The sequence below is a fragment of the Ischnura elegans genome, chromosome X (genome assembly GCF_921293095.1).
Source record: "Ischnura elegans chromosome X, ioIscEleg1.1, whole genome shotgun sequence".
Taxonomy (NCBI): Eukaryota; Metazoa; Arthropoda; class Insecta; order Odonata; family Coenagrionidae; genus Ischnura; species Ischnura elegans.
This window is the reverse complement of record NC_060259.1, coordinates 93,299,636-93,312,577: the sequence shown is the minus strand read 5'-3', so window position 1 is coordinate 93,312,577 and position 12,942 is coordinate 93,299,636. Positions and strand designations below refer to the sequence as shown.

At 37.7% G+C, this 12,942-nt stretch overlaps 1 protein-coding gene across 1 annotated transcript in view; it reads right to left on the bottom strand.

Moving 5' to 3' along the window:
* Positions 1-12,942, bottom strand: part of LOC124170798 (serine-protein kinase ATM) — a 182,773-nt gene that overhangs the window by 125,808 nt on the left and 44,023 nt on the right. The window contains exons 11-13 of the mRNA XM_046549763.1: positions 12,376-12,471; positions 9,715-10,404; positions 4,935-5,152 (exon numbers count right to left, since the gene is read on the bottom strand). Of these exons, the coding sequence (XP_046405719.1) occupies positions 4,935-5,152; positions 9,715-10,404; positions 12,376-12,471 (1,004 nt within the window). The remainder of the gene's footprint in view (positions 1-4,934; positions 5,153-9,714; positions 10,405-12,375; positions 12,472-12,942) is intronic.

Sequence of the window (12,942 nt, the reverse complement as noted above, 5' to 3'; positions counted from 1 at the left end):
ACACACCACCTCACGAAAAATGATTGCATGCCGTCTTGGCATTTACACTGCTACGATGGATTTCTGTCTGATGTATACATTCTTATCTACCAAACGCCATTTCAGCGGCACGCCCATCTGATACTCGGCTTCATCCAACTTCTTATTTTCAACAGGTAGCTTGCTTTACCCCCATTCCTGCTGTCAAGTGCTAGCGGATAATTCAAGGAGTTTTACAAAATACACGCGCTTCTCCACCGGATTTTCTTCTTCTTCAAATATTTTCAGTCCATCTTTGGAAGTTCTCACGAGATAAGAAGATGAATTCGAATTGCTATCAGGGAGAAACCAAATATCCTGAGAAAATATCCCTTCGTCTGTGACTGTAACAATAGAGATTTATAGCACAACTCATAAATTGTAACTTAAAAAAATACTGCATCAACTTCGGAGAAGCTTTGCTGCTCATATCGAGTTTCGCCAGAATGCAAAACTCAGTCATATTTTGACATTAATTTCCTCACGTAAAATGCTTAAATAAAGTCGGAAATGCTTCACATTTCGTCTTATTCTTTTTTAAATTATGCGCACATTACTAATATTTCAATCCAATAAAGGTGTAATATCAATTGCCGAAAGTCATTGTTAGACACCTTTTGGGCTAACAGGCGATTCATGCAGCAGTTGACCTCCAGAAACTGGGAACTTTGAAGCACCTAGGCTGAAAAAGGTCCGTGGATGAGAAAAGGGGGGGGGGGGCGCGAAACACGTTTCTATTGTTCTCGTGTAACTTGATATTTTTTTCGAAGCTAAGGTCTTTGGCCCTGCGCAAGCTAGGACCTTTTTTTTACTTCAGAGAAGAGGAAAGCCTCAGAGGGGGGGCTAGTGCTGAATGGAGGGGGTTAGCAGATCTTGGGAAATGCACTAATGTAACTATCCCACGGTACTCATGCAGCAGTTGACCTCCAGAAATGGGGAACTTCGAAGCAGGAAGGCAGAAAAAGGTCAGTGGGGGAGAAAGAGGGAAGGGTGAAACACGATTCTATTATTCTTCTGTAACTTGATATTTTCTTGTGAAGCTTTTCATTTATGGTCTTCGTAATACAAACCCTGTGTGAGCTGGGACCTTTTCACCTTTTGTTTCATTTCGGAGAGGAAAGCGTCCGAGGCCGAGGGCTGATGGATGGGGGGAATAGCGGATTTTGGGAATTGTGCTTCGTAGTTACTATCCCACGGCACTGAGGTTCTCCTGGTGGGGGAAACCGCGGATTTTCGGATTTTTTCACCCTATCATTTTCGATTCCCCATGTCGAACTCTTTTCACCGCTCTAATCCGCGAATTTGATGCAGTTCATCAACTTGCCTATAACGGTGCTGCATCCACTAAAGGACTATATTTCTTTACAATTTTCCGAGTCAACTACCAACGACAGTGTGTGACAGTGTACGGCGTGAAATTCAAAGTATTCGAGACTGTACCTTTAGCATAATTATTCGAGACCTCGAATATCGAATACTTTCTAGTATTCGAGGTATTCGCAGATACTATTCACACATCTCTAATTTTTTGCTAATTAAATGAAAAGTGAAAATTTTCAAGCACGCGAAAACGTGAAGGCTAAGTAGGAATCATGGGTAAAGTCTGTGTGACGTATTTCTGGTTCACGCTGACGTGCTGTCAGGTGACCTTGAGGCAAGGCTTGAGCGCTAATATGATGCAGGCTGCTAGCAGGTAGCAGAGTACCCTGCTAGCAGGTAGCGATTGGCTTAAATAAGGATTATTAACAACAAAGGAAACTTTCCGAACTTAGACAATTTTAATAAGTGGTTATTAAGAGACGTTTCCCTGAGCTCTGTGCCTCATGCATGCATTGGTAATCTCAGACAATGTAAAACTCAGACAATGTGTAAGAGGCGCACCTTTTTTCCCAGAAATTGCAGCCGAAAATGAAGGTGCGCCTCTTACTCAAACTTCTTATCTTCCCCCCCCCCCTCCCCTTCACCAGTCGCAAGCCTAAGGGGAACTGAGTGGCCTTGGTTTCCAGTGTGAGTCAGTCATCTGAAACCCTAGGTCAAAAACAAGCGGAGGGCAGGGAAGTTTCTCCCTTAGTGACGTATTTTTAAAATGCTCCTGTTTGCTTTTCTTGTAAGCAACGCGCCGTCACGTCGGTACCCCAGAGGTGAACACGGAAGATCGCGCAGGGTTTTTCGCTCCGGAGGGCACGCTAAATTTACTGCCACGAGTGGACATCCCGCGGTATTTATACTGCATATAGTAATCACTTATCAAACATAGAGAAATCCATAGTTTTGAAGGAAATACCCGGTTAATAGTCCACATCTGTTTTGCCGAGTAATTTCCATTACGCTGAGGACCTGATTTTCCAAAAATCATCTTCAGACGCTAATATGAGGATTATTGCAACTGAAAATTATGTTGGTATCAAAAACCTGCGCTTTAAAAAATTCTAACGAGTGTGTTCATTTTTGGACTAAATTGTGGATGGAAGAAATCAGAAATGCTTATAAGTGAAGAGCGCGAAAGGAGAGGTCCTGGGGAAGGAGCGTGATCCTTCCGTCTTCGAAGCAAGCAACGAAATACGGAGGGGAAGGAGCGCGCTCCCTCCCCTCCGTATTTCAAGCTACGAGGCTATGCGTGAAGGAGCACGGGAAGAACACGTCCGATCTTGCATGTGACGTTGTTGCCTTCAAAGCGAAGGGGCGAAGGCGCAGCAATGTGATGCACGCAGTTTGCGTTGCCTAAAGTTTCCAGTCCGTCTCGTCTTGTTTGAATGCGCTTATGCTACGCTTGCTTCTTCCCAAATTGTCCTGTTTGGACTATTTTGAATATTAGTAGCCTTGTTGTAACTATAAATCTTTGTGTCAAACAATTAGAGCTTAAAAAACTTAAATTCTGACAGATATGCGTCGCGTTAGATCTCTTTCTTTTTTTGAACCTCGTGCGTGTCTTACAATTATTGAAAGTTATCGAGATATCTTCGGGCTCAGTAGATGACTCGCCTAGCATTTGGTCTCCATAAACTGAGAGATCGATCAAGGTCTGTTGGTGAGACAGGGTAGGGATGAAACACGTTTCCATTGTTCCCCTGTAACTTGATGTTTTCCTATTTTCCTGTGGGGTCTCGGAAAGGAAAAAAACGGCAGAGGCATTGGCTGATGGAGGGCCGAATGTGGCTCCATTAAATTACGACATGGTTATTAACCTACGACGCTGAGATTGCCCCGATTGTTGTCCAAGCTCTTGGGAACGTTCATGCTATGTGCCTGACGTGCATTGCCTTAAAATTTTCCACGGCTGCAATTCTATTGCAATACTCCTGCGAGAGCATTTAAACAAAATTGTTCGTGAATAGGACAAGCATCGTAGAGCAATGGCGTATGCGAAGAGAGGATCGGAACTCTTTCTACTCCCTCTTATGCCGCTATTACCGCCACAGTTATCAAAATTTCGATAACTCGATTCGATAACGAAAATTCGATAACTGCCGAAATTCCAGGCGTAATGGAATTTCGACAGTTATCGAATATACGTCTGCAACACTGCGCGATAGTATTTTTTTAAATGCAGCAAAATTTCTTTCTTCATAGCTCCGATGCTCAAAAGAGGGGTGTGCCTCTTACACACGCTTATACGGTACTTGTATAGAAACTAGGTTCCTGTGACATCACGTGGAGTGGAATCGCATGAGTGCCAATCTGGCCTTTTTCAAATGAGGTTAAAATTGACCATTGTCATTCGTATAAACTGGGATTTATAAAACCAAATAATTTGTATATTATGAAAACACTAATGGTGGGTAACGAATAGCAATCAATGCATTTAGTTTTCTTTGATGAAGGAAACTACCCTATTACATGAGTATCACCTCTTATAGCAAAATAAAATGGCATACTGAAGGACAGTTCAGAGGTCCTGCATTGATAAATTACATGAAAAACAATAACATTTTCCACAAAGGTAGGTTTAGTAAAGAGAACCTCTAACTTATCAAGTAAGACGCTTCAATTCATCAGCTTTGTTCAATACATCTGTGATGCTTACTCTTTGGTCACAGCAAACTCTCAATTATGGATTTCATTTCCCCCAAAATTAACAGTGAGTGTCCATCAGACATCTGATGACAACTGGATAACAGGCTTCAAAATACTATTAAGTCAAACACTAATACTTAAGAGTACAATGGGATGTAAGCTGTAAGAGAGATACTGTATCACAAGAGTCATGAGAAATTGCTTGTCTGCAATGGAAAATGCAAGCTGTCAGGAAAATATTCAAAATCATGCCACAGATGGAAACAGTTGAGTTCCAATATCATGTCTGGCACTCGACACGTTTTTGTATTTTTTCACTTTTTTTCAAAATCATTCTTCCAGACCTTTCAAATTACTTCCTTTGCACCCTCAATAACACTGCGCCTACATATGTACATAATACATACTTTAACCAGATCGCATGACCTGAGAAAAGTATTGTCCATATTACCTACTCAGAATGTCAACATTTTTCTTTACCCTAATGTGCTAGTTAAAATCAAGCAACTAAATCCCATAACATGAAATGTAATATTTCACTCAGTTAATCTTTAACATAATTTTCACTCCAATATTTATTTATATCCCATAAATGCCAACGCTATGCCTTGCCCTAAGAATTGATTTTTGGGACACGGTTGTTGGAATAACCCAACAGCCTTTTCCAGTTTGGCAACACACTGCACTGACACCAGTTCTGCTCAAGAAATTCTCAGAATGGCCATATGCATAAGCTTTTATGATGGACTTGACCATCTTTCTTCCTGCAAACAAATATCAGCTATGTCCATTGTGGAACTGTATTTTGGCTCGCTATCAGCTTACATCCCATTGAAGACCAGGCATGAATGATACTATGTTTATATGATGCTGAAGTGATATTCAAGCATGATTCCACATACCTGCCTCTCTTTTAAGAACTTTTATCACTGAATTCATCAGTTTGCTGGGTGTGTTCTCCCTTAAGAAAATGGAAATGTGGTCATCAACTTCCATTTCATACAGAGACATTAGGTTCAAGTATGTTCTCTTCACCTCGCTATTTTCTCGATTACTTTTTTGGTGAGCACATACAAGATCTCCCAAGCTCAGAAGAATTTTCTTCGAAGAATCTAAAATGCTAAAAGAGAATTTCAAAACCAACCTTAAGATAATAATAAGACATAAACACCTTAGTCTTAGATAACAAAAGTGGTATTTGTTTGATCACGGCAAATTTAAGTTCTAATTCCAAGAACATGAAAACTAAGCAAGAAAGAGCACAACAAAATACATAATCTGATAATGGTACATAAAAATATGAATTAGATGTTAGTGCCGTGAATAATACTAATAAGAGATGTGTTTCAATCAAAGTTCAAAAGAATCAAAGTGAAAACCATAAAATACTTGAAAAGATTCCTCTCAAGTCAGTAAATACTTCCGTATTTCAAAGAACATAAGGTGTAAAAATAATTCGCATTAAATTAATTTGTTATATCACTAAGTATTGTAAATTTAAAAAATAAACATTGTGGGTTCACCATTAGCTATAATGAAAGAATGACATGATAGTGCCAAAAGCATTCACCAAACTGGATTCATTAAATATTTATTTTCACTTAGAGCCTCAAATTGGGCAGCAGATTTTCCATGCGGAAAATGCCAGATCAAATATAAATTTTGAAGAAAAATCTAAGGCTATCTCGGTGAATGACTTGGGCGGATTCTCTCCAGGTTTGCAATAATGTTAGGGTCTTCTGAAGAATGCAGGCCAATATTTCACTGGGAGGTTTTTTAAATATCTGCATGGCTGAGGGAAGTCTCAAAATGAAATGAACTTTGAATAGAGAAAAGAAAAGTTTGGTTATATCATACGCCTCATGTCCTTAATGGGTGCCTCTGATTTCACTCATATTAGGGCAATGAAAAGGGATCCTCATTCAGCAACACACTAGTTCACTTCAAAACAAAATACATTCAACTCTGTTTCATACAAACAACCTTATTGCAAAGTTCTCATTTTTACTAAGCAAATCATTGGTCCCGATGGAAAGGCTAACCCAATCTATAGTAAAAGAAATGCTATTACGAAATTACGAACCTCTGTCCCGGTTCCAGCAATTACAAATACAACTTCATTACAAAGTTCCACCAATAAGAAATGGCATTTATGTGGACATACACTACACTACGTGAAAATCATTGCGCTAAATTCAAGTTCTTCTCGAGCACTGCGCCTAAGATCATCGGTTCTTTCTTCAGTAGGATACACTTCAGTTTCCACACAACATCAAATAATAAGCTTCATTCCTGTGGAATCATGGTGACCCACTCATTACCACTCGTAAATTAGGCAGACAGTAAGTCCTCTTCCTACAAACATCCAATCAACGAACTTTCCGAGACACAGATATTAAAAAAATTCTAGCGTGCCCAAAATTTCAAATTTGGCACCTTTGGAGTTGGCCAATGTGACGTGGTGTGGCGTAGAGGAACTCACACTTTGGGCACAGTCTGAACAAAGTGTCAATAATTTGTTATGAAATCAGGAACTATGTATTCAGCAATTTGCGTGTTCTTCCTTCCTGCACACAGCGAATATTTTTCAGCTTCAGCCATGCTGCAAGTGCAGCTAGAGTCAGCATCAGTCCGTCAAAAACTTGAGTTAACGCACTGTAATGCAGTCTGGCATTCTGCAGGATACCACACTTTTTTATGCCTTTTGTAGGTTTATCAACTAGGAGTAAATTCAACTTACGAACAAGTTATCAGTATGCATCTTGTTCGTATGTCGAGGGCTTGGCGTATTCGGGAAGATATCAACCCTCGGTTGCATTATGCAGCATCTAAGGAGTTTCACACATGCATGTGTTTGATACCAGATGGTCATGACAATGGGAGGACGACAAGAAACAACCATCGAGCTATCCATGGTGGATGCAATTTTTCTATAGTTTAAATACAGTTAAGTAGTATTTGTTTTTTTGTAAATGATATTTAACGATTGAGGAAGGGATTATTGACATTCACCAGAATTCAGCCACATTTTTCTATTGATTGAATCGACAGATTGCGCTTGTTTTTATGTATTTGGGCATAATTTAATTACATATATCATGCACATAACTTTGAAGCTACTACGCTGTGAGATTGTAAGTATGGGAGATTGAAGAGAAGAAATTTTAGCAAGGTATGTTGTTTTTTGCAATTATTCCAGAAGAAACATTCTTAAGAATTTCATTGCTATTAACCTCTGGTTTTTTGGTCCCGTGAACTTCATAATACCAAAAGTCTACTGAACACATCACAATGATTTCTGCCAACCAGATAACCATAGCAAAGCAAGTTACTGCTACACTGGCCAGTTTAGCAATGAATTTCCTTAGTACCATGAAAATTGGTGTTGTTTTAAATGCTGTGTATGAGTTTTATTGAAGAGGTAGGCACTGATTGTCAGTAGACAATTGAAAATCATCCAACACAACACATTATAGCATAGAGAAGTTACAAACATGAATCTCAGTGGAAACCCTAAATTGAATGACATAAGCTCTACGATGATTTGAGAATTTATACAGTGGACTCTCGTTATTACGAAGTTCATGAGACCAAAAAAGCGGATGAAATGTTTCTTTGAGGAATCGTCGCCAAAAAAAATACCTTGCCAAAATTTGTTGCCTTTTCAATCTCCGGTACTTATAGTTGCACCGCAAAGTAGCTTAAGAGACATGTGTATGATAAACATGATTAAATTACATAAAAATATATAAAAAACAAGCACATCTGTTTGATTTCATCAATACAAGATTGCGGCAGAATGCATGTGATTATCATTAATCCTAGCACTTTCTTAATCATAACATATCATTTATAGAAAAACTAAATAATATGTAACCAACTGTAATTAAAATGTAGAACAATTTCACATACCAATGATATTTCAATGAAAAGCAAACTGACAAAATATGGTATGAAATGACAATAGCTTCTCATCATTTAAACAAAATTAAACAGTAATGGTGCTCTCTAGAATTTTTTTGTAACTAAAGACGTAAACTTCTCACAAAATAATATCTTAAAATATTCTCATTTGGCTTTTAAGTCATCTCCTTGAAAAGCAATCCTAGGGGAAACTATTTTCAACTGCCTAGCTCTTCTCCGAATTCATTCAGCAGATTGTCGTCGCCTTCCCATTGTCATGACCATCCGGGGTCTACACCAATCCACGTGTGAAAAACAAATATGCAGCCTCCGCTGAATGATGCAATCAAGGGTTAATATCTTCCCAAATACACTAAGACCTCAACATACGAACAAGATGCATTCCCAGATCTTATTTGTTAGTTGATGAACCTACGCAAGGCATCGAGGAGTGAGGTTATCCTGCAGAATGCAAAACTGCATCACAATTGTGTGTTAACTGACGATTGTGACTAACTGATCAAGCTGGGCGAGCGACGCAGCCAGAGCTGAAAAAAATCGCTGTCTGTGGGAAGGAAGAATGGGCGAAACACTGAACAGTTCCTCACTTTACAACGCATTAAGTGATACTTTGTTCAGACAGTGCCCAAGGGGCGAGTTCCTCTATGCCACAGTGCATCACATCAACCAACTCCAAAGGTGCAAAATTTGACATTTCAGGCAAGTTTGAATTCTTCAAATGTTTGTATCTCTGAAAGTTAAATTGCACTGTGTTAAAAATGAGTGTCTTAAACGTATCACAATGATAATTACCTAGCATAGTGTGCATCCACATAAATACCTTTCGTTGAACTTCATAATAAAGTCATTTTTGAAACCACCAAGACCAGGACTGGCAGTTGTAATTTCGTGATAATATTTCTTTTACTATAGATTGGATTAGACTTATCATCGGGACCAACTTAGAAAAAACAAGAAATTCGTAATAAGGTTGTTCGTATTAATGAGTCTACTGTAACAGGACCATTGACTTCTTAAACAAACTTGGAGAGTTATATAGCACAGGATCTATTTCTGTTGTGTTAGAAGAGAAAACCCTTACTGATAATTGGAAACTACAGACCATGTATTCACAATCCAAACAATTTTACTAGTTTACTATGTAGAGGCAAATGAGGTCTTCGTATGACAATACACGAAGAGCTTGAGTACTAGAGTAAGTGAACCCAAATGGGTAATGGTAATGTAAGATGATTTGTGGCATTAATGCCTGATTTTAGAAAAGGGTGCAACAAAAAATTATAAATTACAACCAGTGGTCACCCAGTCACAAATTCTAGCAATAAAGATGAACCTTTGGGCCATAAAATTTCACTTAGAAGGCCACACAAGGAATGAGCTGAATGCAAAATTCTCACTTATCAGAGAAAAGAACAAGCAGCTCATCTCCTCTAAATGCTAAAATGAAAGTTTGAGAGTTTATCTTCACACATTGGTTCATTATAGCTTCCATCCTAAAGTTATGCAACATTGTACACATGCAAGGTTATTACTTGAAGGTGCATTAGTATTGAAAATTAAAATAACCCATCCACCATCATAGCCTACAAAAATATTTAAGTTTAAATACTTAAGTACACATTGGTGACCAGGAAAGAAGACTAAAATTCATTTTGGTTCAGCACATGCATCATATGATAGTAAAATGACATGATTTCTGTGCATTCCCATACAAAAAATTACAAATAAAGAAAAAAAACATAGGCACTGGGTACATACCTCTCGATTTCTTCAGAAGTGGGCAGCAAAACTTTCCACTGAATGAGGTAAGATGCTACAAGCAAGTTCAGTTGGAGAACAAATGACATAAACTCCATAACTGAGAGCACACCATGGGGCAAATATCGAAACAGCAATATCTCTTGGGCAGAGGAAACCAGACTGTCACTGTCATTGGCCATCATATTTTTCAATACACCAGTGGTGATGGCATCCAGGGAAATAATGTCTGGGAATATGAACGAAGCCTCTCCTGATGCTTTTTCACGAGGGATTAGGAGGCCGCTGCAGAATTCCATCTGCGTATAAAACTGTTCGAGAGGGCCACCCTTCCAGGGTATCCTTACAGGTGGAGATTTCCTGATGTTCTCCTTAACACACAGTTGAGCCAAAATTTCGGCAATTAGCTTCACTGACAGAATATTTTTAAAAACCTCAAGCTTATCTTTTCCTGGATAAATCCACATTAAACACATTTGCCTGGTCTCATGTGCAAGTTCATCCACTATATTATAAGACATTAAGAGTTTATGAAGGGTTTTGATACTGCCCTCATAAGGGGACAACTGATTTTCAATAAAGGAATTAAAGAGATCCGTGATATGCCTCTCTGAATGCATGAGATTTCCACCTAATATGGCACAAATTGTCTCCTGGGCTGACTCTTCACATTGCTTAACACCAATAGAACTGTAAATGGAGAAAATGGAAGATGACAAACATTTCCCAAAGAAAGCCATTTGGAGCAGAATGATACAGAATTGAGTAACATCTTTGCTTAGAATTAAATATGTTCATAAACAACATCCTATAATGTTTTAAAACCCCGGCAAGGGTAAGAGAAATGGGGAATCTTAAGTAATAATTTAATTGTGATCTATTGCATACATTCAAAAACAAAATTCAGCCTGTAACTTGAACCAACTATTTTTGTTAAAAAAAAAATATGATAAAAAGCCACATTCATTTTAAAAAGTTGCCAGACATTTATTCACTGACCATTATTTCAAATATTTCTTAATGAAAGAATGCATTTGGTTACACTCATGCTTAAGATTTGAATAATGTGTCCAAAAATTCCCAATGGCCAAGTCAAAAGACCAATTTAAAACCTGAAAAATCTTTTCACACTGGCAATCAAAACACCACCATTTTTATTTCACATTCAGTTAGAGCACATATTTAGGTACAATTAAAAAAAATGAATGAGTTAAATACTCTGCCTTAGGTTGATAATGGTGAGAATATGAAGTGATCATTATAGGATGAAAAATTTGGTTATTTAACCTGTTAACGCCTCGCAGTACCACATGGGCAGTATGTAGTAGTGCAATGCTAAAAGTAACTTATTTGTCATTTATCGTACTTTATACGGGTTTGTGAGAGTTTTAAATTGATAAAATGTTTTCAATAAAATTTTTCTGAAAATTTTGATTTTCAAGCTGTAATTAACGCATTTAGAGCTGTTTGAAAATTGAGAATTGTCAACTAGCTTAAAAAAAAAAAAACGAAAGTTTTAGTGCAAGCATTCTGATTTTCTTCACTTACACCTTATACACTCATAATACTAAGGTGTTGTTAAGTAATTATGATTGTTATAGCACTTGTATAGCATTGTTTTTTGATGTGAGCCTAATATTTAGGATGTTATGATGCAAAAAATTTTGGTGGTACCATATGGTACCGCTAGGTGCTAACACTGCTGTGTTTTGGCAGAAAGCTTGATTATGAATACTTCTGAGGTTTTTATTTTCTACCAGTTATTTATTTAGCAATAATTTATTATACATTATTAATATTACAAATTTAGGGTTATTTAAAAGTTATTAACAATATTAAATGTGCCCACTAAGTTAAATTTTTCCAAAAACAAATGATATCATCCTAATATCTACGGTCCTGAGTGGTCCCCATTCTTTCAGAGCCTCAAGAATTGAGAGGTATGATTGTAAACCTGAACCAGATTTAGAAAGATGGAAAGGAATAGTACCTGTGTACTCAATTAGGAAGGGGGTATGAGAGGATGCTTGCTAAGGTGAAAATTCAAAGACAGCTGGTGGCAAGAGACGACCACACAACTGGCATCATTATGACAAGAAGCAGCCTAATCCTTTGAATTATGTATTTTGATCTTACGTACCTCAATCACACTCAGACACTTTGCACACTTCCATCTGATTGCAAAATCAAAATAACTTACAGATGCTGTCTACAATGTAGCATGTGCTACTACAATGAGAGGACCTTCCTTCTCACTGAAGAAAGATGAATAACTAGAGGGGATGCCAATTACACTCGAATTTGAAGTTTATGTTCGAAAAGGTGGGCAATCAGCTAAGTTTATGTCTCAAGAAACATCTGAGAAAGTGCAAAAGCGTAGTGAAGCTGGTCAAAGCAGTAAAGCATCCAAAAGGTCTAAAAGAAAGGGAGCAGGAACCCATTTTAGATGATGAAGAGATCATAATGCACGAGAGGATTTCTCGTAATCCTGATTACCAACTCACTCTTTCACAAAGCATCCTCAGCCATAATTTTTGAACTGTTCTTTGACGAAGAAGTTTTTATGCACTTAGTGTAAGAGTCGAATAATTATGCACGATTCTATACTAATCAACAATAATTCGAATCTCATAAATTTGAGACTCGTACAAACCTACTTACCACACAGTTGCGTCCCAAATTTTCTGCCACGCAGGAATATAGCTTTCCACATCACAAGTTGAAGGCACTGGTACTGATGCAAATGATGCACAGCACCTGCAACACAAATGCACATTGGAACCTCTCACATTCTTTAATCTCACAACCAAATGTACACTTCAAAGATGAGCATACACAAACACAGGACCCATGATTGTCATAGGATGCCTGATACCATAACAAGCAATTAAATGTACAAATATATTTCCTTGCAAAAAAATAACAAAGGAAAATGATGAAAAAATATGAATTCTAAAAATAGAGAAATTTCCCCATTGCCACCATATAAAACTAATTATCATTCCAATAGCATTCACAGCTGCTTCTCCTCCTTGTAACTACCCACATTCATGGCTAAACTTGACTAAAATATGCCTCTTTCTACGAAAGCTTGCTTGATCATATTTATAACAATCAAAACTAAAATATTTTCATTATCGCTCCAAAATTTTTGTTTGGAAATAGAGACTAGACTCTAGTCTAATTATGGTAGTTTAAACAAATTTTTTATGCTTTTAATGAGCTCTT